The sequence below is a fragment of the Eutrigla gurnardus genome, assembly GCF_963514095.1.
Source record: "Eutrigla gurnardus genome assembly, chromosome: 21".
NCBI lineage: Eukaryota > Metazoa > Chordata > Actinopteri > Perciformes > Triglidae > Eutrigla > Eutrigla gurnardus.
The window spans coordinates 3,368,317-3,394,782 of record NC_139932.1 but is presented as its reverse complement, the minus strand read 5'-3'; the positions used below and the strand labels follow the sequence as shown (position 1 = coordinate 3,394,782).

Here is a 26,466-nt window from a genome sequence, read left to right as displayed (position 1 = left end):
TCCACCAACTCACCGGGCCGGGAACCAACTTGACCTTGTCTTCTCAAGATCCTGTGGCATCTCCACATTCTCTGTTACCCCGCTCACCGTGTCCGACCACCACTTTGTGACTTTCTCTCTCCCCATGAAGTCCACCAGGTCCCTCCCCTCTACGCCTCAAACAGTCACCAGCCGCCGCAACCTGAAATCCTTCTCTCCCTCCGCTCTCTCCGCAACTGTTCTTTCCTCACTACCATCCACAGAACAGTTCTCCTTAATGCCTACTGAGGAAGCCTCCTCCATCCTGATGTCCCCACTCTCCTCTTCTTTGGACGCTCTCTGTCCCCCAATCTCACGAGCTGCGCGATCATCTCCCTCCCCTCCTTGGCTGTCCGAACCTCTGTGAACCAATAGATCATTGTTGCGAGCGTCAGAGAGAAAAGAAGAAATCGGGCCAGGATGAGGACCTTGCTCACTACCACCGCCTCCTCTCTGACTTCACCCCAACTGCAGCTAAATCTGCCTTCTACCTGGCAAAGATCAACTCTTCCGCCTCCAACCCCAGGAAACTCTTCTCCATGTTCTCCTCCCTCCTCACCCCTCCTACCCCTCCCCAACCTTCCTCACTTACTGCTGATGACTTTGCAACTTACTTTACCAGAAAAAGTAAATAACATCAGCTCCTCATTCACTCCTATAACCTCCCAGAAAACATCTCCACTAACTCTCAACTCTGATGGCCTTACCAGCTTTAGCCCCCTCACCTCTGAAGACGTTCACGCACTTGTTACATCTAACCGTGCCACCACCTGCTCCCTCGACCCGATTCCCTCCTCTCTTCTCCAAGACATCTCACACGACATCTTGCCATTCCTCACCACCCTGATCAACTCCTCCCTCACCTCAGGTGTCATTCAAGCGGCTTTTAAGACAGCTACCGTGAAGCCTCTCCTTAAAAAACCCACCCTAGACGCTACTGACATCCAAAGCTACAGACCTGTATCTCTTCTTTCATTCCTCTCTAAAACCTTGGAACGTGCTGCCTACAACCAACTGTCATCCTATCTCTCGCAGAACAACCTCCTTGACCCTAATCAATCAGGATTCAGGACTGCTCACTCCACTGAGACGGCCCTCCTCACAGTGACCGAGTCCCTGCGAGACGCCAGAGCCTCATCCCACTCTTCTGTTCTCATTCTCCTCGACCTATCTGCTGCATTAGACACAGTCAACCACCAAATCCTCCTCTCCACTCTGGCTGAACTTGGCATAACTGACTCTGCTCTCACCTGGTTTACATCATACCTGACAAATCACACCTTTCAGGTCACATGGAATGGCTCTATGTCCAAACCCTGTTTTCTGGACACGGGTGTCCCTCAAGGCTCAGTATTCAGACCGCTTCTGTTATCATTATACACCAGATCACTAGGTTCTGTTATCACATCACATGGATTCTCCTACCATTGTTACGCAGATGCAACCCAACTATTCCTCTCTTTTCCCCCAACCTCTGATACTCACATTGCAACTCGTATCTCGGAATGACTGGCAGACATCTCTGTCTGGACAACTGCACATCACCTCAAGCTAAACCTGAATAAAACCGAACTCATCTTCATCCCAGGGAAAGACTGCCCTCGCATGGACCTGTCGGTCACTGTCGATGGCATCACAGTACTGCCATCATCAACTGCGGAGAACCTGGGTGTAATCCTCGATGACCAACTATCCTGCACCCCCAACATCACTGCTGTGGCCCGATCCTGCAGATTTTCCCTCTACAATATCCGCAGGATTCTGACTTTCCTCACAAAGGATGCAAAGCAACTCCTGGTCCAAGCACTGGTCATCTCCCCCCTTGACTACTGCAACTCTCTCCTGGCTGGACTCCCAGCCTCGGCGTCTAAACCATTCCAAAACGCTGCAGCACGCTTTATACTCAGTCTACCCAAATTCTCCCATGTGACCCCCCTCCTCCGTGACCTCCACTAGCTCCCCGTTGCAGCATGCATTCCAATTCAAGACGATGGCACTGGCCTTCAAGGCCATCAATGGAACGGCACCCATCTACCTTCAAACACTGGTCAAACCACACGACCTGAAGTCGCTTCGCTCCTCTACTTCAGCTGGCCGGCTAGTACCACTATTGCTGAATTCAAACAAATGTCGCTCAGCAAAGTCCAGACTTTTCTCTGTTCTGGCGCCTCAGTGGTGGAACGAAGTCCCAAGCAATGTCAGGACAGCAGAGTAATTTGCCATCTTCCGAAAAAGGCTCAAGACTCACCTGTTCAGACTTCACCTCGACTCTGCATAGCATGACCCACTAACACCCCCTCCAAAAAAAACAAAAAAAAAACAGAAAAAGAGCCCTTACCTATAGCACTTTGATTATAACACTGTTGTTCTCAAGGTGTGTTTGCTGAACAGCTACTACTTTACTCAGACGAGGATCTAACACTTGTTTCTATTTTTTAAGCTCTTACTTAATCGGCAATGATATGTTGTGGTTTCTTTCTTTCGACAAATGTACTTATTGTTTTTTTTTTTGTGATCAAATTTTTTTTATTGATTAACTGAGATTATCAAGATACAACACATATTTTACATAACAAAACAAATGCAAACTGCAAAATTGCTTAAATCATAAAAGCCGCCAAATTAACCAAAAAACTTAAGCCAATACATTAACTAAAAAAAAAAGAAAACAGACAAAACAAACAAAAGGTGTGCCACCTTCCCTCCCCCCACCCACCCATCCAGAAGTCATACACAATTGTATGGAGGGAAACTCTACGACCACACATTCACCTATACAGGGAACAAAAATAACTAGCCAGAATCAGAATATGATCATTTTAATAACTCCTTTAGTGAGTTGGCCACAGCCCGCCAACTATTCAAAATGGATTCTTTTGCACCATTGATTCTGGCAGTCGACATCTCCATGAATACAACATCTAAAAAAGTGAGAATCCAATGCTTGAAGGCAAGAGAGCGGGGAGGCTTCCACCGCAACGCAATCAGCTTCTTAGCAGCTGTGATACCAGCAAGTACTAATCGCCCTGCAGCCCTCGACAGACCCATCCCAGATAAGTCATTCAGTAACAGAACAGGAACTGTCACTGGGATCGTTACAGATGTCAAGTCTGATAGTTGAGAGGCCACCCTAGCCCAGAACTGTTCCACCGGTGGACACTCCCACATCATGTGAATGAAAGTACCTGGAGAATTCAAATTGCAGAGGCTGCAAGACGGATCAGTTATCAGTTTCATTGCATGTAGTCTACGTGGAGTGAGATAGGTTCTATGGACATAATTAAAGTGAATCTGTTGATGATTCGGGTTGCGGGAAGCCTCCCTGATACTCGTCCACACCTGCTCCCAGTCAAAATCAGCATCCAGACTAGGGTGATCACTTCTCCATAACCTATCTAGTGGTAAATCAGAATAAGAAGATGTCAGGAAAAAGGAGTATAATTTGGAAACCAAGCCGCTATTAACTCTTTGTGTTATGATCAATTTATAAAGAGGGTGAATAGATAAAGCTTGCTTTTCACAATGGAGATGCGGGCTTGAAGAGAATTGGGGAGGCCAGTCCATTTATCTAAATCTGATTTAACTTTATTCCAAATTTCCAAGTAGTTATGGGAAACAATGCGATTCAGGGATGGGAAAATATGTACTCCCAGATATTTAAATTGTTGTACAACAGGGATATTAGGTGGGAATTGTAGTGCTCTAGCCGTGTCATTAAGGGGTAACAAGACAGACTTATTCCAATTGATTTTGAAACCAGATAGATCACCGAACTCACTACAGATAGAGAGCAGAGTTTGAAGGGATTGGACCGGGTTCTCCATAAATACAAGTACGTCATCAGCATATAACGCCAGATGATGAAAGGTACGGCCTACTGAAATAGGTTGTATGGTAACGGATTGACGGATCATCTGGGCTAAGGGTTCTAGAGAAAGCGCAAACAGTGCTGGGCTCAAAGGACAACCTTGCCGAGAGGACCTGGAGACAGGAAACAAAGCAGATGTCATTTGTCCAGTGAGAACAAGAGCAGAAGGCTTAGAGTACAGGACCATTTTTTTCTAGCACAGCCCATAAAAAGCGCCATTCTAGCCTATCAAAGGCCTTCATCGCGTCCAATGAAAGAACTGCCGATGGTGTATTCTTAGCTGCTGTGGCATCTACTATATGTAGGAGACGTCTAACATTATCAACAGCCATCCTGGTCTTAATAAATCCTGTCTGGTCACAATGAACTAATGCAGGCATGTGAATTTGTATGCGTCTTGCAAGCACTTTTGCATAAATCTTAAGGTCAGCGTTTAGTAAACTAAGAGGTCTATAGCTGGCGCAATCAACTGGATCCTTATCTTTCTTTAACAACAAAGAAATTATTGCAAGGTTAACATCTCGTGAAAAACAACCTTCGTCTATTGATGTTCTCATCATATCCAACATTAGTGGACCAAGTTTTTCCCAAAATGTAACATAAAACTCGGGGGGTATCCCATCAAAACCTGGAGATTTATTTCTTTGCATGGCTAATGCTGCCCCCTTCAGTTCCTCCAAAGAAATTGGTGCATCCAGATTTGCAGCATCATTTTCTGAGAGCCTCGGAAGGTCTATCTTATCAAGAAATTTAGCACACCCATCATTATCTGCTTGAATTTCTGATTGATATAAGTTAGAATAAAAGGTTCTGAAGGTTTCATTTATTTGTTTAGGGTCAGTTGTGATATTACCAGTATAGGATCTAATGGATGGAATATCTGCAAAGGATTCATTGGATCTAATTCTGGAAGCCAAAAGATGACTGGGCCTCGAGCCATGGAAATAATATCGTTGTCTAGTCCTATGTATTAGAAATTCTGATTGTTGTTTTAGAACAGGGATGCCCAACTCCAGTCCTGGAGAGCCCCTGTCCTGCATGTTTTAGGTTTCTCCCTGCTCTTACACACCTGATTCTAATGATGTGCTCGTTATCAAGCAACTGAAGCTTGTCACAGGTTTGAAAATCGTTCGAATCAGGTGTGTTAGAGTAGGGAGAAACCTAAAACATGTAGGACAGGGGCTCTCCAGGACCGGGGTTGGGCACCCCTGTTTTAGAATATTATTTATTTCCTTCTTAATAATGGCACGTTGTATTTCAATCTGTCTGGAATAATTAGTTTGTAATATTGAATCTAATCTAGCAAAGTCTACCTCTAAGTTTTGTAGTGTAACAGCTCTAGCCTTGCGCATGTTTGAAGAGAATAGAGTGGCGTTACTCCTAATGAATCCCTTAACAGCGTTCCAAAGAACTTTGGGATCTTTTACTGAGCCCACATTAATATCTAAGAAATCCTGTAATTGAGCGTTAAATTGTGATTTATAAGCCTCATTCCCCAATAGTGAAAAGTTAAAACGCCATCTAGCTGCTTTTTTTGAAAGACCACCAATTAAAACATTGCTGTAGACCCCTTTATGATCCGAAAGCGCCATTGGAAGTAGAGTGACATTATTAATATTCTGAAACAGCTGAGGTGAAGAAAAAAGAAAATCTATCCTCGAGGAGGTTTTGTGCCTGGCCGAGAAGAAGCTGTAATCTGTCAAAGTTGGGTTAAAGGTACGCCAGACATCGATCAATCCCAAACTCTCCACCCAGGCCTGTAAGGCTGCAGTCGCCAGCTCCTGGTCCCTATTAGCAGTCGCACTAGACCTTTCAGATACCTGCCAGACAGCATTCATATCAGCACCAACAATAAATGAGTATTCGGTCAGTTGCAACATTTCCTGAGTGAGTGCACTATAAAATTCCTTATCAAATTTGTTGGGGGCATAGGCTGAAATAATAGCTATCTTTCTTCCATACATTTCTATTTTAGCAATCGTCATCCTCCCCTTATTGTCTGACCATGTATCCAAAACTTTAATATTCAAATTGCGTTTACAAACAATGGCCACTCCCCTACTTTTCGATTCTGCTGAGGAAGATGTTATAGTGTGATCAAATCTGTTGGCCATGCGAGTTGAGTCCTTCTTTAACAGGTGTGTTTCTTGAAATAAGGCTATGTCTATTCTCCTTCGTTTCAGTAAAGTTAACACACTGGTTCGTTTGTGGGGTATATTCAAACCATCACAATTCCACACCAAAATTGATAATTCACCCATTAAATTGTATTATGCTCCAGATACTGCTCACAGATTTAGACAGAGTGGTAAGCAGCCGGTATAGACATAATCTCCTCATACTAACCAATATCCATTTCTGAACATGTTCCCCGAAATATAAAAAAGACACATCCCTCACAATATTCCTATAAACCCCAAGGTGGCACCTTAACCCCAATGACAAAACAAATACACTTAAAAACATAATATTAAACCATACAAAACAATAAAGAAAACAAACACTTTGATGTTGATCCGCGATCGGTATGAACAGACAAATGTACTTATTGTAAGTCGCTTTGGACAAAAGCGTCTGCTAAATGACCGAAATGTCAATGTAATGTAAATGGCCACTCAAGTGAGGACAGGTGGACAGACATCAGACTGGACTCTCAGGTGAGGACAGATGGACTGACATCAGACTGGACTCTCAGGTGAGGACAGGCGGACAGACATCAGACTGGACTCTCAGGTGAGGACAGATGGACAGACATCAGACTGGACTCTCAGGTGAGGACAGGCGGACAGACATCAGACTGGACTCTCAGGTGAGGACAGATGGACAGACATCAGACTGGACTCTCAGGTGAGGACAGGTGGACAACAGTCTCTGACTGAGGAGCTGGGGTTCATGTTTGCATGTCTTCCTGCAGGGTGGACCATGGGGGACAGCAGAGACTGAGACCTGGTGTGAGGAAGTGTGAGTATGTCTTCAGTAACTCAGCTGCTCCAGATTTGAAGGTGTTCATGACTGAAATCTGATTCTAATCAGGATGTAGCGTTTGTTTCTTCGTGGCTGTAAAGATGTTGTGTTGTGTTCAAACCAGACGCCACATTTTCACGTTCAATTATACACAAAGTCAATGCAGACACGCAAATGGACGCCAATTCCTGCCGGACGACAACGGATGCGAATACCCAACATTCCCGTTGTTGTCGTGTTTGTGTGAGTTTAAATATTTGAAGTGAAGAGATAAGTTCCTGAGACTCTGTGTCTCTAAAGCGTCTCAGCATTGAGATCGTCCTCCTGTCGTCCTGACGTCCCTGAATCCTAAATGGAGGACCCAGATGTTGTCTCCTGGGTCTGTGGTCCATCAGAGCTCTACCATAGTAGCTCACATTAGTCCACAGACCAGACCACAGTTTGGTCTGGTTTCAATCTTTACTCATTTTAGGCCCAACTGTGATATTTTTACTACCAACGATGTCGTTTTGTAGCGGTTTGTTAACGTTTTTTTAGACGGTTTGAAACGTTGACCGTTCGGTACAGAAAACAGGTTGTTTCCCTGGAAACGTAACAGAGAGTGGAGATGAGTTGTATGGGGACGTAGTTTAGTGGGAGACAGAGATAACCCTTTAGCTGCATTGTGTTTGTTCTCTCCATCAGATGTCTGTGAACTGGAACTGGACACAAACACCGTCAGCAGAAAACTCAAACTGGACGACAACAACAGGAAGGTGACACATGTGTATGAAGACCAGTCATATCCAGATCATCCAGACAGATTTGTCTCATGTCCTCAGCTGCTGTGTAGAGACGGTCTGACTGGTCGCTGTTACTGGGAGGTTGAGTGGGAAGGAGATGTTTTTATATCAGTGAGTTACAGAGGAATCAAGAGGAGAGGAGACGACTCTCTGTTTAGCAGGAATGATCAGTCCTGGAGTCTGACTTGCAGTGGTTACTCTGTCTGTCACAAAAACAAAGAAACACCCACCTCCTCCCCCAACTCCTCCTACTCCTTCTCCTCCTCCTCCCCCTCCTACTCCTCCTACTACTCCTTCCCCCCCTCTGGTGTGGTAGCAGTGTACTTGGACTGTCCTGCTGGCACTCTGACCTTCTACAGAGTCTCCTCTGACAAACTGATCCACCTCCTCACCTTCAACACCACATTCACTGAACCTCTTTATCCTGGGTTTAGAGTCTTGTCTGGATCATCAGTGTCTCTGTGTCCTCTTTAGGTTTAAAGTTGTGTTCACACCGAACGTGAAGCTCATTTTTCACACGGTGTGATTACATATCCAATCTATTCCATTCCACTTTATTTAGATCCAATTTTAACAAACACAAGGTTTTACAAAGTGCTGCACAAGATAAAACACAATAAAAAGTACAGAATAGAAAGATAAAATGAATAAAATAATTAGATAAGATAAAAATATGCACGTATACACATAAAATCATAAGATCAACACCCTACATGGTGTCAGAAGCCAAAGAAAATACATCCAGAGTCAATTCAAAGATATGAATCTGTGTCTCTAAAGCCTCTCAGCAAGGACCCAGATGTTGTCTCCTGGGTCTGTGGTCCCCCAGAGGTCTAGATAGTAGCTCACATTAGTCCAGAGACCAGACCAGACTGTGGAGAAACCAGAGACTGTCTGTGGTCCCCCAGAGGTCTAGATAGTAGCTCACATTAGTCCAGAGACCAGACCAGACTGTGGAGAAACCAGAGACTGTCTGTGGTCCCCCAGAGGTCTAGATAGTAGCTCACATTAGTCCAGAGACCAGACCAGACTGTGGAGAAACCAGAGACTGTCTGTGGTCCCCCAGAGGTCTAGATAGTAGCTCACATTAGTCCAGAGACCAGACCAGACTATGTGGAGAAACCAGATACTGTCTGTGGTCCCCCAGAGGTCTAGATAGTAGCTCACATTAGTCCAGAGACCAGACCAGACTATGTGGAAGTAACCAGAGACTGTCTGTGGTCCAAACAACAAGGTCTCTGCTGTATTTATGTCTAGATGACCTTATTTGGAGTGTTGATGTAGCAGCTACAATGTTAGCGTAGCCTAGCACCCATCAACCAGACTCCATTCAGAAAACCAGCGTTTTAAAGTAGTTATCTTGTGGTCTTGCAGACAGACCTAACAAAGCATGACTCAGCACATATTACTGATCACCATCATTATGGAGTCATTTCAGCATCCTTTTCATCTGGTTACTGATATTAAATCACAGATAAATATTTTATTCTGGTTCCTCCAGCTGTGGTAAACCAGCCCACGTGGGTCTTGCTAGATCCAGTGAATCCAGCATGGTGATCCAGCACCTCTGGATGATGTCATGATGATGTCATGAACTCAGACAGGACGGCGTTTGGTTTCCTGGTGTATCTGGGACTCCACATGTACAAAGCAGCAATAGTGGAGATTTCAGCTGTGATTCCAGCGATACTAATGCTCATATTTCTCCAGGCAGCAGACGAGGAGGATGAGTTGCACACATTTTTGATTTAAGCCCATCAATCAACCCTGAACCAAAACTACATTATAACTCATCTGAGAGCCTGATTCTTAGTCTTTTGCACAACTGTTCACTATAAAATAATAGTAAATACAGACACTTCAATGGCTGACATCATTTAAACTATTCTTCTATATTAGTTTCACATATTCCATTGTAAATGTTGCCATTTTCATAATGATTTATGTCATCATGATACTATTTGACTGTGTATTGCACCAATCACCACGTCACATTCCTTGTGTGTGAAAATATACTTGGCAATAAAGTGTTTGTGATTCTGTATTTATCCAGAAGATCCTTCAGTGTTTGGAATGAGATCTGCAATGTATCCCCTTCCACCTCTGCTCAACTCTTCTGCATGCTTCCCTTTCTCTCTCATGTTACTCTGATGTATAGTTGAACATGAAAAAAAGAAAAGAAAGGTGAATTTTCCCATCATTATAATTCAAATATAGTTCATACATTTTCATTTGATCGAAGTTTTATTTTAGAAGAAGAAAGGAACGAATTAAAGTTTGTCTTCACAATCTGGCATGGTTTTCAATTACATTTTTTTTTTAATTATCTTTTTTATTTAGAAAGGCAAATTACCATCACATATATGAATTACAATCTTAGTCATTCAAAGACATTGATAAAGATGGTGACAGGAAGTCCATGTGATTTTGTCCATATTGCCTTTCTGGAAGGTTTTTTTCCGGACTCTTACTTGTTTTAGTTGAGAACAGTATCAAAACAGAACAGAACTGGGGATCGCACCACTTGAGACAATCCAAATAACAAACACACACACAAAAAAAAGGGGAGGACAGGTTCACACAATGCCCAAGTACAGTCATATGAAGTCAGATCTAATTGGTTTTACATACTCAGTCCATTTGGTCCAGATCCTGTAAAACATTTGACGATGTCAATCCATTTATCACTGGTGGTGGTTCTGCTTTTAACCATTTCCTCGTGTCACACTTCTTACTGGCTGCCAATAGTTTAGCCAGTTTTTTTTGTCTTTGATGTTTCATGTTTCAAACAATATATTACCCAAATACAAAGTTTCACATTAAAATGGAATGTTTACATTTAATACATGTTTTATATGTTTGTGGATCTCTTCCCAGTAAGGTCTTATTGCTTGGCAATCCCAAAAAATATGGAAATGGTTGGCTCCATTAGACCCACAAAGTCTCCAACAAGCATCTCCACTGCCCTGATGACGTTCCTCAATGGGTGTGGTCAAAAATCTTGCAATGTTTTTCTAACAGAACTTTCGCCATGTGTTTGACCCGGTCGAGACCCACTGTAGCTGGCAGGTTTTCTCCCAGCTCTCCTGTGTGATCATTAACTTTACTTCCTTTTCCCACTTCTTCTTTATGTATTCTGTGCTCTCTTGTTTAGAAAACTGTATGGCATTATACAATTTGGAGATCATTTTATTGCTGATCTGGGTTTAATTAATGATAAGAATACCCTCCATGAACCCCGATTCACCTTTTCCTAACACGTCTTTAAGATTTTTGTTCAAATAATCTCTCACTTGCAGGTACCTAAAAAAAATCCTCTCTTCCACACCATGGGCCCTAGTTTCGTAGACCAGGCGCAGTCAGCTTTCAGCGCACCTGCGCCGCGCCGACGGGGTGTGTCCGCCTGGACTTTGCAAGTTTCGCGCACCGCGCAGGCTCGCGCAGGCACACCTCCCGTCACTCCCACCGGCGCAAGTGAGAAAGAGGGAGGAGAAGAAGGCGTGAGTGGGAGACGAGGAGGAGACAAGGCGTGGACTGGGATTAATACAGCCGATTCAGATCTTCACAAATCAAATGAGCTCCTCTCCTCACCTTTAATGCGTTAGGGGAGGTTCAGTGCAAGTTCTGTCACTTGACAACCCGATGACAGAAGCAGCCCCGCTGCTTCCACCACGCGCATCACGCGCTGTGCGCACGTATCATAAAAATAACAATGCCCATATTATAAAAAACAGGAGAGAGAGAGGGAGATGTGTTGGTCCGAGAGGCTGAGTTTCCGTTACGCGTGCCATCCGCCTTTGATCTGACGTCAGATGTGACGGGACAATCTATATAGATATAAATTCACGTGTTGATTCAATTAGTTGCATTAAATAGTGTTTGTTGTGATTATTTATTGCATTTAAATGTGCCTGGAACTGTGGAAACCTGCCTGTGAGGTCTCGGTGACGTGTGCGCACTGCGCACAGTCAGCCAAACTTCCACTCCGCCAGCTGTAACTTACTCGCGCCGAAAGTAGACCAGGTTGGAGCTGGCGAGCTTTCAGCCCAGTCTCGGCGAGGCTTTTTGCCACGAAACTTCCGCTACGCCAAGCTGAATCTGTGACGCCTCCCCCTGCTGCGCCGCCACACCCATCTTGGCGCAGGCGATCCACCAAACTGCCAAACTGACGGTGCGCAAGGCTGCGCGGGTCGAAACTTGCATTGCGCCGGCTCCGCCACCCTGCGCCGCCCTGCGCTGCGCCACGAAACTAGGGCCCCATGGTCCTTCTGTAGGCTTTCAAAACTCTGAAATGTCCCTTTGTGAATAAATGACTAATATGTACTTAAACCTTTTGTGATCCTTGTCTTAAATCTGCCATTGATTTTATTTTGTGCAAAGTCTGAATCGTAGGCACACCACCTCAGCATTTTAGACGCTTTTTCTCTTAAACGGCACATTTGGACTATTTCCTGCCAGGGCTTCAGAAAACTGTCTGTTCTAGAGTCTTCTGGGATCTCCTGTTCTCCTTGTAATCTGTTATCACTTAGTAGAGCTGTTATTGGGATTCCCTTTATCATTGCACGTTCTATTTCCTTCCATACTGCAGTGTATGTTGGTGAACACAAGCAGACTAAAGGTCTCAGTTGGGCTACATGGTAGTATTCCTGGAAGCAAGGGAGGCCCATTCCACCCTTATCTTTTCTTAATTGCAGTGTCTTGAATTGAATTCTGGCCTTTTTCCCTTGCCACAAATACCTCGCTATTAATCTGTCCCATTCTGAGAAGTGTTTAGATGGTATTTTGACTGGCAAACACTGGAAGAGGTATACCATCTGAGGAAGAATATTAATCCTGATTTACTCCATCCGGGAGCCTTAATTTACAAAGGGAATAACATTCCATCTTTGGATGTCAGACTTTATCATTGAATTTAACGGGCCGTAATTGATATCATACAGTCTTGAGAAGTCCCTAGGTAATGAGACACCTAAATATTCAATGGACTCAGCGTCCCATTTCCAGTTGTACATGGTCCTAATTGAGGGTGGGGGGGGGTCATAGCCGAATGTCAGTACTTGAGTTTTGTCGATATTGATTTTATAACTTGAAATTAAACCAAATTCCTCTAATAATTTCATCAATTTCTGTGGAGGTTGTATTAAACTTACCAATAAGTCGTCGGCAAACAGGGCCAGTTTTTGCCCCCCGGATGTCATTGTTACCCACACATTGTATGTGTGTTTAAATAGAACTTTGTGTATGTGTGTGTGTTTAGATAGAACTTTGTGTGTGTGTGTTTGGATAGAACTTTGTGTGTGTGTGTGTGTGTGTGTGGGTTTAGATAGAACTCTGTGTGTGTTTAGATAGAACTTTGTGTGTGTGTGTGTTTCGATAGAACTTTGTGTGTGTGTTTAGATAGAACTTTGTGTGTGTGTTTAGATAGAACTTTGTGTGTGTGTGTGTGTGTGTGTGCATGTGTGTGTTTTTAGATAGTACTTTGTGTGTGTGTTTAGAGAGAACTTTGTGTGTGTGTGTGTTTAGATAGAACTTTGTGTGTGTGTGTGCATGTGTGTGTTTTTAGATAGTACTTTGTGTGTGTGTTTAGAGAGAACTTTGTGTGTGTGTGTGTGTGTTTAGATAGAACTTTGTGTGTGTGTGTGTGTGTGTGTGTGTGTGTGTGTGTGTGTGTGTGTGAGTGAGAGAGAGAGAGAGAGAGAGAGAGAGAGAAAGAGAGAGAGAAAAAGGCGGCTCCAAAAAGATAATATGAGTTGAGAGCCACGTACAACCAAACAACCAGCAGTATTAAATCCTAAAATAGGAAGTTAAAAGTGTAAATTTAGCTGAAACTAGAACCATACATGACTAAATTCTGAAGACTGAATGCTCCTTCAGGTAAACAATCAATACGTTGATAAATGGTGTTGCATCACTAGAGTTTCTGAAGTTGCCCTGTGTTCAGGTAAACCATTGGCTCATGTGATCACTGGCATAATGGTGAAAAGTGTGTTTCTCACATAGTTACGGGGTATGTTTGGTTGTGGTCTCAACGTCGGACCAATAGAACATTGTAGAACACGCTAGCTGCCGTGTGTGAATCTGTCTTACACTAACTCTTAAGTAGAACTTAATATCACAATGTAGTGGTGCACGATATATCGGCCACCGATATAATATCGGCCGATATGGTCATTTTGTTACACATCGGTATCGTTCCGATGTCAAAATAGGGCCGATGTGAATCATTCCTGTGTATTTGACGTGTGTGTAGGCTTAGACGTGAGTGTGTGTGTGAGAATTTTGATTTAAATCTGACCTGTGGAGGGCAGTAATACGCTTAACAGCGTCTACACTGCCGAAATCCTAGAAGAAGAAGAAGAAGAAGAAGAAGAAGAAGAAGAAGAAGAAGAAGGAGAAGGAGAAGGAGACGTGAGAGTGTCGGGGATGTTTGTGGAGGCGGCAAAAAAAGAAAGTACGTTCGACTTGGCTTTGGAGCAGTGATGTCATCTGTCTGGTCGTTCTTCAAAGTGTCTGAAGAGGATTCTCGCTATGCTGTATGTAATGATTGTGAGGGCCGGGTGATGCGAGGGGGAGTTCGTGTCAAATCGTTCAATACGACCAATTTGATCACCCACTTAAAAAACAAGCATCCCGAAGCCTACAAAGAATACGATAAACTAGCTAATGCTAACAAGCAGCGGAAGAAAGCTGCTGCTAACGCTACGGCAGCTGCGCCAGTCGGTAGCCCCATAGAACAAGCGCTGGAAAAGACCAAGAAATTCCACAAGGACCACCCGAAGCAAAAGGCATTGACCATGGCAATAACGAAGATGATCGCTGTTGATGACCAACCGTTTTCAGTAGTGGAAGACGGAGGATTCAGCGAGGTGCTGGCGGTCGCTGAACCCCGCTATGACAAGCCAAGTCGTCGTTACTTTGCGGATGTCGCCCTGCCTGCCTTACGTGATATCATAGCCACCCACGTCCACAAGTTACTCGACAGCAATGTAAATGACATCAGTTTTACGACGGATATCTGGAGTTCTGACCTCAACCAAACAAGCATGTTGAGCCTCACGGCTCAGTGGCTCGATGAAAACTTCGAGATGAAGAGAGCCGTGTTACATGCCCAAGAATTCCCTGGCTCGCATACAGGTAGGCCTGGCTATTTTTTTGACAGATGCAAATTAAATTAAAGTCAGGGCAAAAGGGAAAGTTGTGTATGATGGCTGGCTTGCATGTCAGCTGCAATAGCCTAAAGGCGGGTCCACACCGCACCGACTGCCGGACTCGCGTCAGTAAATGAAGTCGGGCTACTTAATATGGCCGACTCGAATGGCGGATTACACATTTGAATCGGCTGAAATGAACACCGACGTGGGCCGATTCGAGCGACCACACCAAGTAGACTCATGTCACGGACGCCGACTCTCTCAAAGACGCCGATTTTCGGTCCGGTGTGGACCCGCCTTAACGCCTAGCACTACATATCTCTCGCGGTAGGCTAAATATAACTGTGTTTCAGGCAGAATGTAGTTATATATCATGTGCCAGCTAGCTAACGTGTCTTTGATTTAACGTTTTTTTTAATTATTTTATTCCAGGTACCGCCATAGCCAGCGCGTTTGACAGTATGTTTACAGAATGGAGAATCCGGAAAGAAAATGTGCACGTCGTGCTTCGAGACAACGCACGGAATATGGTGAAGGCGATGGAGGAGTGTGGTGTTAAAAGCCTGGGCTGTATGGCTCATCTGGGGCAGTTAGCAGTGCACGATGCAGTACTAAGCCAGCGAAGCGTCGTTGACTCTTTGGCTATAGCGAGAAAAATAGTCGGACATTTTAAAAGCTCCCCCCTTGGTACCTCTCGGCTGAGAGACATTCAGAGAGAGATGGGAATGAAGACCAAGATGCTACAACAGGACGTCCCGACGCCCTGGAACAGTACTTTCCTGATGATGACAACTCTCCTGGAACAGAAGCGCGCGCTGGTTATGTACGAGGCTTACCACGGACTGCCTGTATCTCTCAACGCAAACCAGTGGAGTCTCATTGAGAAAATTACCACACTCCTGGCACCCTTTGAAGAGTTAACGAGAGAGATTAGCTCGCATACAGCTACAGCTGCTGACGTGATTCCGTCTGTTGTGGCACTCAAGCGTTTTCTGAACAAGACAGCCGAAACCGACAGTGGGGTCAGAACAACCAAGTCTGCACTGCTTGAAGCCGTTAGCAAGAGATTCAAAACCACTTTCTCCGAGCAACTGTACTACTTGGCAACAATCCTGGACCCCAGATACAAAGATCGCTATTTTGACGCAGACCTCAAGCAAGTGGCAAAAAACAAGCTAGAGAAAGAAGTGGACAAGATGACAGCGTCAGCGACAACCAGCGCCAGTGCCACAGATGGGCCTACACCAGACGCAGAAGACGCTGAAGAAGGTGGACCACAAGAAAAGAGAATGTGTACACCAAGTGAAGGGCATTCGTTCCTGGACATGTTCGATGAAATTCTGGAGGAAAAGGAGCAGGATGAACAGGCAACAGGTGCAACGAGTGTGCAGGTAGGCTAGGTTACTATACTATTTGAATCAGATAATCTTTTAGTCTTTTATTCAAATTAAGTATTTCACATTACTTTGTGTGATCAGATCATTTATTGACAGTCAAATCTCATGAAAAACTGCAATCCATTGTTATTATTGAACTTGTAGAGTTTTGGCCTCACAAGAAAAAAAGATAATTGAATGAACAGTCATTTTATTTCATTTGGTGTCGTGAATACAAATGTTGAATAATAATTTCCTGAGGATTTGCCAGAGATGTATATTTATACACTTGTCTATATTTCTTTAAGGTGCATGGTTACCTGAGTGAGCCCACCATCCCCAGAAACGTGAGCCCGCTGCAGTACTGGCAAAGCAACATGACCCACTTCCCTGCCCTCGCCCCAGTGGCACGCAAGTACCTGTCAGCGCCATGTACAAGCGTGGATAGTGAACGTCTCTTCTTCGCCGCTTCAAATGTTGTCAGTGAAAAGAGAAATAGGATCGGTACAGAGAGAGCAGAAATTCTCCTGTTTGTTAAGCACAACATTCGTCTGCTTCCAAAGCACGGGAAGGCCAAGGGTTAGGCCTAACCCTAAAGTACTTGGCAGTTACAGTACTAAGTTACTGTGCTTACAGTTCAGAAGACTGAAAAAGCTAGTGTCTGTTCAGTCCAGTTTGTTCTGGCTTCATTTTCACATTTTACCTTTTTCAATACTTTTGGTTTTGGGCATTTAAGGCCTACTACTGTACTTTTAAGTTTTGAACTGTTGTACAAGTTCACTTGGTCTCAAGTGAGTTAGATGTTTATTGAGAATACTCAGGGTTGGCTTATTCATAGTGTGAATTCAGGACACACTTGTATCCTTTATTTTATTAATTTATTTTTATATAAATATTTATTTTTTCTTCTGAAAATCTGATGACAGTCATATTTTGCACACAGGTAAAGGTGCCCAATATCAGTCATTTCTGAAAATAAATCACAAAAGTAAAAAAATAAATGCGTTTTGGCTCTTTATTTGATTATCATAAAAATGTGTTTTCTATACAGAGATATCGACATCGGTAAATAACGGTATCGGCCATAACAGCAATATTAATATCGGTTATCGGTATCGGCCACAATTTTCACATCGGTGCATCACTATCACAATGTAAACCATGAACAGTGAACTAAAAGAAATAGAACCAGAACCATTGAACCATCACTTATTTAGTCTGGTTTAAACATCAATAACTGCATGTAGTGTGTCACTGGACCCACATCTTGAAGTCAACCAAATATCAAGACGGCAAAAAGGACTTTTCTCATCAAAAACCGTCCTATAAGTCAAAGATCCACAACACATAAAAGACACATAGGGCCCTAGTTTCGTAGACCAGGTGCAGTCAGCTCTCAGCGCACCTGCGCCACGCCGACGGGGTGTGTCCGCCTGGACTTTGCAAGTTTCGTGCACCGCGCAGGCTAGCGCAGGCACACCTTCCGTCTCGCCCACCCGCGCAAGTGGGAAAGAGGGAGGAGAAGAAGGCGTGAGTGGGAGACGAGGAGGAGACGAGGCGTGGACTGGGATTAATACAGCCGATTCAGATCTTCACCAATCAAATGAGCTCCTCTCCTTTCCTTTAATGCGTTAGGGGAGGTTCAGTGCAAGATCCGTCACTTGACAACCCGATGACAGAAGCAGCGCCGCCGCTCCCACCACGCGCATCACGCACTGTGCATGCGTATCATAATAATAACAATGCCGATATTATAAAAAACAGGAGAGAGAGAGGGAGATGTTTTGGTCCGAGAGGCTGAGTTTCCGTGGGCGTGCCATCCGCCTTTGAGCTGACGTCAGATGTGACGGGACAATCTATATAGATATAAATTCACGTGTTGATTCAGTTAGTTGCATTAAATAGTGTTTGTTGTGATTATTTATTGCATTTAAATGTGCCTGGAATTGTGGAAACCTGCCTGTGAGGTCTCGGTAACGAGTGCGCACTGCGCGCCGTCAACCAAACTTCCACTTCGCCAGCTGTGATTCGCCTTGAATGAATGGACTTTATTTACGCCTTGCGCCTTGCACCGAGAGTAGACCAGGTTGGAGCTGGCGGGCTTTCGGCAAAGTCTCGGCGAGGCTTTTTGCCACGAAACTTCCGCTACGCCAAGCTGAATCTGTGACGCCTCCCCCTGCTGCGCCGCAACACCCATCTTGGCGCAGGCGATCCACCAGACTGCCAAACTGACCGTGCGCAAGGCTGCACGGGTCGAAACTTGCATTACGCCGGCTACGCCACCCTGCACTGCGCCACGAAACTAGGGCCCAGAGACTTTCTGAAACATATGGAGCAACACACTGAAGGGTTAGATCCCAGTCGGCCAACAGAAGGCATCATGGGAGTGTGAGGACATGGAGCTGAGAATAAAAGACTACTGTTGTGTTTTCTGTGGAGTTATGTCATTTGTGTAGTTTGTTATTTCATATTTACATTTTTCAACCAAATGTGTACGTTAATCCAGAGCTAAACATGCTGTTTAGTAACACTTCTTGAGAACCGTTTGAGGTTCATCAGCCCAATAATGTAGTCCCTCTTTAAGAGAGGGGTGTGCTGTGGGTCCATGTGACCAGTGTTTACCTGTGAAAAGGAAGCGCAAGATTAGTTTTCTTTGTGCTTACTTTCAACCTGGTATGTGTTGCACCCTTAAGCAGACATGACTCTGTCTCTTCTCTTTGGCAACTTTTATTCGCCTCAGTTCTCAGTATCAGTCGTTTTACACCAACAAGACCGGCACGAACATCAGTCAACAACATAAGCACCACGTGACTCTATTCTTCTCTCTCGCGCTACTGCGCAGTTAAATGACATCACTCCCATCTATACTGAACCCTGACCTCTACTAAGAAACATTGATCCAAATAGGATTTAGTATATTACCTTTATCAATATACAATGAAGTTAATAGTATATTCTGCTTAAAACAGATTAAATCTATTTCAGCTCATTTTAGTATACATAATTACAAAAATTTCCAAATAGTTATAGGTCGCAACATCCTCCCCCAGCTAAATCTGCCTTCTACCTGGCAAAGATCAACTCTTCCGCCTCCAACCCCAGGAAACTCTTCTCCATGTTCTCCTCCCTCCTCACCCCTCCCCCTCTTTCCTCCCTTACTGCAACTTACTTTACCAAGAAAGTAAATGACATCAGCTCCTCATTCACTCCTATAACCTCCCAGAAACCATCTCCACTAACTCTAATCTCTGATGGCCTTACCCGCTTTAGCCCCCTCACCTCTGAAGAAGTTCACAAACTTACGTTACATCTAACCGTGCCACCACCTGCTCCCTTGACCCGATTCCCTCCTCTCTTCTCCAAGACATCTCACACGACATCTTGCCATTCCTCACCACCCTGATCAACTCCTCCCTCACCTCAAGTGTCATTCCAGCAGCTTTTAAGACGGCTACAGTGAAGCCCCTCCTTAAAAAACCCACCCTAGATGCTGCTGACATCCAAAGCGACAGACCTGTATCTTTTCTTTCATTCCTCTCTTAAAACCCTGGAACGTGCCGCCTACAACCAACTGTCATCCTATCTCTCACAAAACAACCTCCTAGACCCTAATCAATCAGGATTCAGGACTGCTCACTCCACTGAGACGGCCCTCCTCACAGTGACCGAGTCCCTGTGGGACACCAGAGCCTCATCCCACTCATTCTCCTCGGCCTATCTGCTGCATTCGACACAGTCAACCACCAAATCCTCTGCTCTAACCTGGGGCCTCATTTATCAACCGTGAGTAAGCACAGATGTGTGCATAATGAGTGCGTAAGAACATTCCCACGCAAAGTATGGGATTTATCAACTTGTACTTGTGCGTAGGAACATGTGTAAATTCAAGCACAACTCTTACCATGCGTACACACAAAACCTAGTGGTAGAACAGTGAAACTACAAATAGAAAGCACTCAGAGAGTCACAGTGTTCAGCAATTTCAAACCTCACACATGTTCCCTGTTTCCTCTAATTACTTACATTTCTCAATTTGTAATTTAGTAGACAATATGAATACTTGGTGTAACAGGTTATAAAAGACAGCTGTGACAGGACACCCTGAAAAGAAAACATGAAATGCACGTGCCATTGTCACGCCGGTGTGGTAATGTCTTGTCTTGGGGTTTTGTCTTGTCATTTCCTGTTTTATTTTGAAAATAACTCCCTTCTCGTTTCAGGTCACTTGCCCTTCCTCATGTGTTCCCTGGTCTTATGTCATCCCTGGTCCCTGATTGTTGTCACCTGTTGCTCGTTATCCCTCTGTGTATTTAAGTCTGCGTCTCCCCTTGTCTTGTGCCAGTTCGTTCCTGTTTCTCGTCACGTCACGTTCCACGTCATGTTCCATGTCACCTTCCACGTCACGTTAAGTTAAGTTGGTATTTTTGTAGTTTTGTTTGTAGCCTCGTTTTGTTTCCTCCCGGTGGAGTGATTTTGTGTTAATACTTTTTATGTTAAGAATAAAAGCCTTTTTACTGCTACTGCCCCTGCATCTGAGTCCTCCCTCCATGCCCAAGCCTGACAGAACGAACTGGCCAGTAAGGACCCAGCAGAGCAGCAGCTAAGGAATATGGACCTAGCAGCCTTTCTTTTATGTGGCTCAACGCATGAGCTCCGGGAGGCTACCTATAGACTCCAGTGTCTCCAGGCCGAGCACCGGCATGCTGAGGGAGAGGAGGAGAGGCAGTCGGCCCTGGCCAGGGAGCTGGTTTCCGCCAGCCCGTGGCTCAGGGGCTCATTGCCTGCCTGGGTCAGGGGCTTCCTCCTAACCCCTGAGCTCCAGCCATCCTCAGCCACAGCCAAGCCTCCAGTCCAGGCCTCAGCCACAGCCAAGCCTCCAGTCCAGGCCTTAGCCACAGCCAAGCCTCCAGCCCAGGCCTTAGCCACAGCCAAGCCTCCAGCCCAGGCCTTAGCCACAGCCAAGCCTCCAGCCCAGGCCTCAGCCACAGCCAAGCATCCAGCCCAGGCCTCAGCCACAGCCAAGCATCCAGCCCAGGCCTTAGCCACAGCCAAGCATCCAGCCCAGGCCTTAGCCACAGCCAAGCATCCAGCCCAGGCCTTAGCCACAGCCAAGCATCCAGCCCAGGCCTTAGCCACAGCCAAGCATCCAGCCCAGGCCTTAGCCACAGCCAAGCATCCAGCCCAGGCCTTAGCCACAGCCAAGCATCCAGCCCACGCCTCGGTCACAGCCCTTGTCTCGGCCTGTGGTCTTCAGTCGGCGGCTCGGCCGACACCTGCCATTAGCCTTCAGTCGGCGTTCCGGTCGACACCTGCCAGTGGTCTTCAGTCGGCGGTCCGGTCGACACCTGCCAGTGGTCTTCAGTCGGCGGTCCGGTCGACACCTGCCAGTGGTCTTCAGTCGGCGGTCCGGTCGACACTCTCCAGTGGTCTTCAGTCGGCGGCCCGTCCGTCGCCAGTCCCGGCGGAGGATCGTCCGGCACCAGCCCAGACAGGGGACCGTCCCACACCTGCTCCTCGCAGCCTATTGGGGGTTCGCCTGTCACCAGTTCCTGTTCTGACGGGGGGCCGTCCCGTGCCTGCTCCACGCAGCCTTCGGGAGGTCCTCTCGTCACCAGTTCCTGTTCCGACGGGGGGCCGTCCCACGCCTGCTCCACGCAGCCTTCGGGAGGTCCGCTCGTCACCCGTTCCTGTCCAGACGGGGGGGCGTGCGACGCCTGCTCCACGCAGCCTTCGGGAGGTCCGCTCGTCACCCGTTCCTGTCCAGACGGGGGGCCGTCCTACGCCTGCTCCACGCAGTCTTTGGGAGGTCCGCTCGCTACCCGTTCCTGTCCAGACGGGGGTCCATCCGACGCCTGCTCCACGCAGCCTTCGGGAGGTCCGCTCGTCACCCGTTCCTGTCCAGACGGGGGGCCGTCCTACGCCTGCTCCACGCAGCCTCCGGGAGGTCCGCTCGTCGCCCGTTCCTGTTCCGACGGGGGTCCGTCCGACGCCTGCTCCACGCAGCCTTCGGGAGGTCCGCTCGTCACCCGTTCCTGTCCAGACGGGGGGCCGTCCTACGCCTGCTCCACGCAGCCTCCGGGAGGTCCGCTCGTCGCCCGTTCCTGTTCCGACGGGGGTCCGTCCGACGCCGGCTCCACGCAGCCTTCGGGAGGTCCGCTCATCACCCGTTCCTGTCCAGACGGGGGACCGTCCGACGCCTGCTCCACGCAGCCTTCGGAAGGTCCGCTCGTCACCAGTTCCTGTTCCGACGGGGGGCCGCCCCGTACCTGCTCCACGCAGCCTTCGGGAGGTCCGCTCGTCACCAGTTCCTGTTCCGACGGGGGGCCGCCCCACGCCTGCTCCACGCAGCCTTCGGGAGGTCCGCTCGTCACCCATTCCTGTCCAGACGGGGGTCGGTCCGACGCCTGCTCCACGCAGCCTTCGGGAGGTCCGCTCGTCACCCGTTCCTGTCCAGACGGGTGGTCGTCCTATGCCTGCTCCACGTCGCCTTCCTGAGCGGCCACGTCAGCTAGGTCGTCCTCAGGCCCGGCCTCCTGAGCGGTCCCGCCCGCTAGGTCGCCCTCATGCCTGGCCTCCTGAGCGGTCCCGCCCGCTAGGTCGCCCTCACGCCCGGCCTCCTGAGCGGTCCCGCCCGCTAGGTCGCCTTCACGCCCGGCCTCCTGAGCGGTCCCGCCCGCTAGGTCACCCTCACGCCCGGCCTCCTGAGCGGTCCCGCCCGCTAGGTCGCCCTCACGCCCGGCCTCCTGAGCGGTCTCGTCCGCTAGGTCGCCCTCATGCCCGGCCTCCTGAACCCTGCCTCCTGGCCCCCTCCACCGCCCTACGTATCATGGACCCTAGGGACATCTGGGATCTGTCCCTTAAGGGGGGGGTACTGTCACGCCGGTGTGGTAATGTCTTGTCTTGGGGTTTTGTCTTGTCATTTCCTGTTTTATTTTGAAAATAACTCCCTTCTCGTTTCAGGTCACTTGCCCTTCCTCATGTGTTCCCTGGTCTTATGTCATCCCTGGTCCCTGATTGTTGTCACCTGTTGCTCGTTATCCCTCTGTGTATTTAAGTCTGCGTCTCCCCTTGTCTTGTGCCAGTTCGTTCCTGTTTCTCGTCACGTCACGTTCCACGTCATGTTCCATGTCACCTTCCACGTCACGTTAAGTTGGTATTTTTGTAGTTTTGTTTGTAGCCTCGTTTTGTTTCCTCCCGGTGGAGTGATTTTGTGTTAATACTTTTTATGTTAAGAATAAAAGCCTTTTTACTGCTACTGCCCCTGCATCTGAGTCCTCCCTCCATGCCCAAGTGTGACAGCCATGGCTTATCTTGCACTATTAGAGGATTTGGAGAACCGTGCGCTCCGCAGGGAACGCGTTTTCAAAAAGCGTGCTGATCTGTTCAGTGAGAGCACAGAGTGGCTTCTCAGCAGGTACCACTTCCCCAAAAATATACTAATAGATTTATGCCGCGATTTGCAACCCATGTTGGAGCTAGAGACAAGACGCACACGCACTAAAGCGATCTCAGTTCTCCTACAAGTATCTCAATCTCTGTGTCGGAGAAATTCCTCTTCTTCGCTCTCTTTGCCATGGTTTCAGAGAGGGAAAAAGTCCATTGACGCGTTCTTAAAGGGATTCCTGCTACCATATATGGTCAATTGGAGGCGTTTCTGAATGCAAATTAGCCTAAACATGCACCAGCATGGTAGATTAGAACAGGTGGGATTTATCAACACAGATTACTTACTGGTGTGCGTACGGCTGGTGTCCGCACGTTTGATAAATATGGTTTTTTTTTGTACTTACACACATTCTAAGTTTTAGTCCTACGAAAGAATTTAGAACCTTTTCTACGCACAGGTTGATAAATGAGGCCCCTGGTTCACATCATACCTGACAAATCGCACCTTTCAGGTCACATGGAATGGCTCTGTCCAAACCCTGTTCTCTGGACATGGGTGTCCCTCATGGCTCAATATTAGGACCGCTTCTGTCACTATACACCAGATCACTAGGCTCTGTAATCACATCGCATGGATTCTCCTACCATTGTTACGCAGATGACACCCAGCTATTCCTCTCTTTTCCCCCAACCTCTGACACATTGCAACTCGCATCTCTGACTGTCTGGCAGACATCTCTGTCTGGACAACTGCACATCACCTCAAGCTTAACCTGAATAAAACCGAATTCCTCTTCATCCTGGGGAAAGACTGCCCTTGCATGGACCTGTCGGTCACTGTCGAGGGCATCACAGTATTGCCTTCCTCAACTGCAAGGACCCTGGGTGTAGCGAGCACTTCACTCCTCTACTTCAGCTGGCCGGCTAGTACCACCATCGCTGAAATCAAACAAATGTCGCTCAGCAAAGTCCAGACTCTTCTCTGTTCTTGCACCTCAGTGGTGGAACAAACTCCCGACCAATGTCAGGACAGCAGAGTCATTTGCCATCTTCCGAAAAAGGCTCAAGACTCACCTGTTCAGACTTCACCTCGACTCTGCATAGGATGACCCACTAACACCCCCCTCCCCCTCCCAAAAAAAAACAACCCCTTACCGATAGCACTTTGATCATAGCACTGTTGTTCTTAAGGTAGGTTTGCTAAACAGCTACTACTTTACTCAGACGAGGATCTAACACTTGTTCTATTTTTAGCTCTTACTTTATCGGGATTGATATGTTGTGGTTTCTTTGTTTCTTTCTTTTGACAAATGTACTTATTGTAAGTCCCTTTGGACAAAAGCGTCTGCTAAATGACCTAAATGTAAATGTAAATTACACTTTATAGGATGATTAGGCTATACTATCTTAATAGTCAATTTTCTTTTCATTCATGGCCACAATACAAGACTAGTGTCCATAGTCCATTAGTAGTGAAGAGTGAATAGTCCATCGAAGTATTGGTGGGCCCGCCATATCTTCGCACACGGGACAAGGAAAATAATAATAATAATAATAATAATACATTTTATTTATTGGCGCCTTTCAAACACCCAAGGTCGCCTTACATGTCAAATCACAACAGAAGTCATCTCAGGACACTTAACACATTGAGCAGGACTAGAATACGCTCAACACAATTTCAAAGTCCCAACATCACCCAGGGGCAAGCTTTACAGCAACAGTGGCGAGAAAAAACTGCCTTAATAGGCTTTTAGGCAGAAATCTTGTGCAGCCCAGGCCCTTGGGTTCCAACTGCATTTGGTGTTGGTAGTATGGTAGTAGTAGCATTAACAGTAGTGGTGGTATTAACAGAAGCAATAGTATCAACAGTAGTAGTCCATGGCAGCAGGCATAGCCACGCCGAGATGGATCCATCCAACGATGTCACTGTAGACCAAAAAGCAGGAGTAGTTGAGCAGTCACACAGCAGGCAGGTGGAGCTACAATGTGGTGTTTCCAGCGTCAGGCCAGTTAGCAGTCTGCATCAGTCAGGACCTCGGTGGACTCTGCTGGACAGAAAGCATAGCCAGACTCCCGGGAGTAATCCCGGGAGTAGTCAAGTTAGTAACAGTAGAGATGCCGATTTTAGTCAATTACTTTAATTAAAATACTGGCGCTAACAGTCAAACAAGACCACAGCATCGGTGCAGTCCGGATCAGGTTCCACCACGGTCCAGGGAGACCTGCTAGGCAAGAAAGCACAAGGAACACATATACAAAGAAGAGACATAGCGTTGCTAGATAAATAAATAATAAGGATAAAACGTATTGGGGGACAGAGAATTATACGGAGCAGGACAATTTAAAAAGGTGTGTTTTGAGGTGGGACTTGAAGGTGTCAATGGAGTCTAGAGTACGTATGTGTAGTGGGAGTGAGTTCCAGAGACTAGGTGCTGAGCAGCTAAAAGCTCGAGCTCCCATTGAGGTGAGTGAGAATGAGGGGGTGGAAAGCAGGGCGGCAGATGAAGAACGGAGTGAACGGGGTGGGATATAAGGGTGTAGCATACTAGAGAGATATGGGGGGGCGTGGTTATGAAGAGCTTTGAATGTTAGTAGAAGGAGTTTGTAATGTATACGCTGTTGGACAGAATGACGAATACCACAGTAGTCTTGGAGCTTTCGTCAGAGAGTCTTCTCAAACCCTTTTCCCTGGTCATGGTGAATCTTGAATGGGAAATCAAAATGCATGATGAAGTCATGAAAAAGCTTTCTGGCTGCGGTTTTCCCAGACTTGTCTCTTGTGGCATATGCTTGCACATACTTTGTGAAATGATCAACAACTACGTAGTCAATGGAAATCATCTCAAATGGTGTTTCAATGCTCTGTAACAGTGATCTGGTTATTCTGTTAGGCTTCTTCCTCTTGATGCAGCGACACA

The 26,466-nt window shown here is 46.5% G+C and overlaps 1 protein-coding gene across 3 annotated transcripts in view; it reads left to right on the top strand.

Moving 5' to 3' along the window:
* LOC311031906 (uncharacterized protein) overlaps positions 1-9,676 on the top strand; it is an 86,317-nt gene extending 76,641 nt beyond the window's left edge. For all 3 annotated transcript variants that reach the window (XM_084038472.1, XM_084038473.1, XM_084038474.1), the window contains 2 exons: positions 6,801-6,847; positions 7,535-9,676. In XM_084038472.1, coding sequence (XP_083894598.1) covers positions 6,801-6,847; positions 7,535-8,106 — 619 coding nt within the window. In that variant the 3' untranslated portion in view covers positions 8,107-9,676. The remainder of the gene's footprint in view (positions 1-6,800; positions 6,848-7,534) is intronic.
* The last annotated feature ends 16,790 nt before the right edge of the window (positions 9,677-26,466 follow it).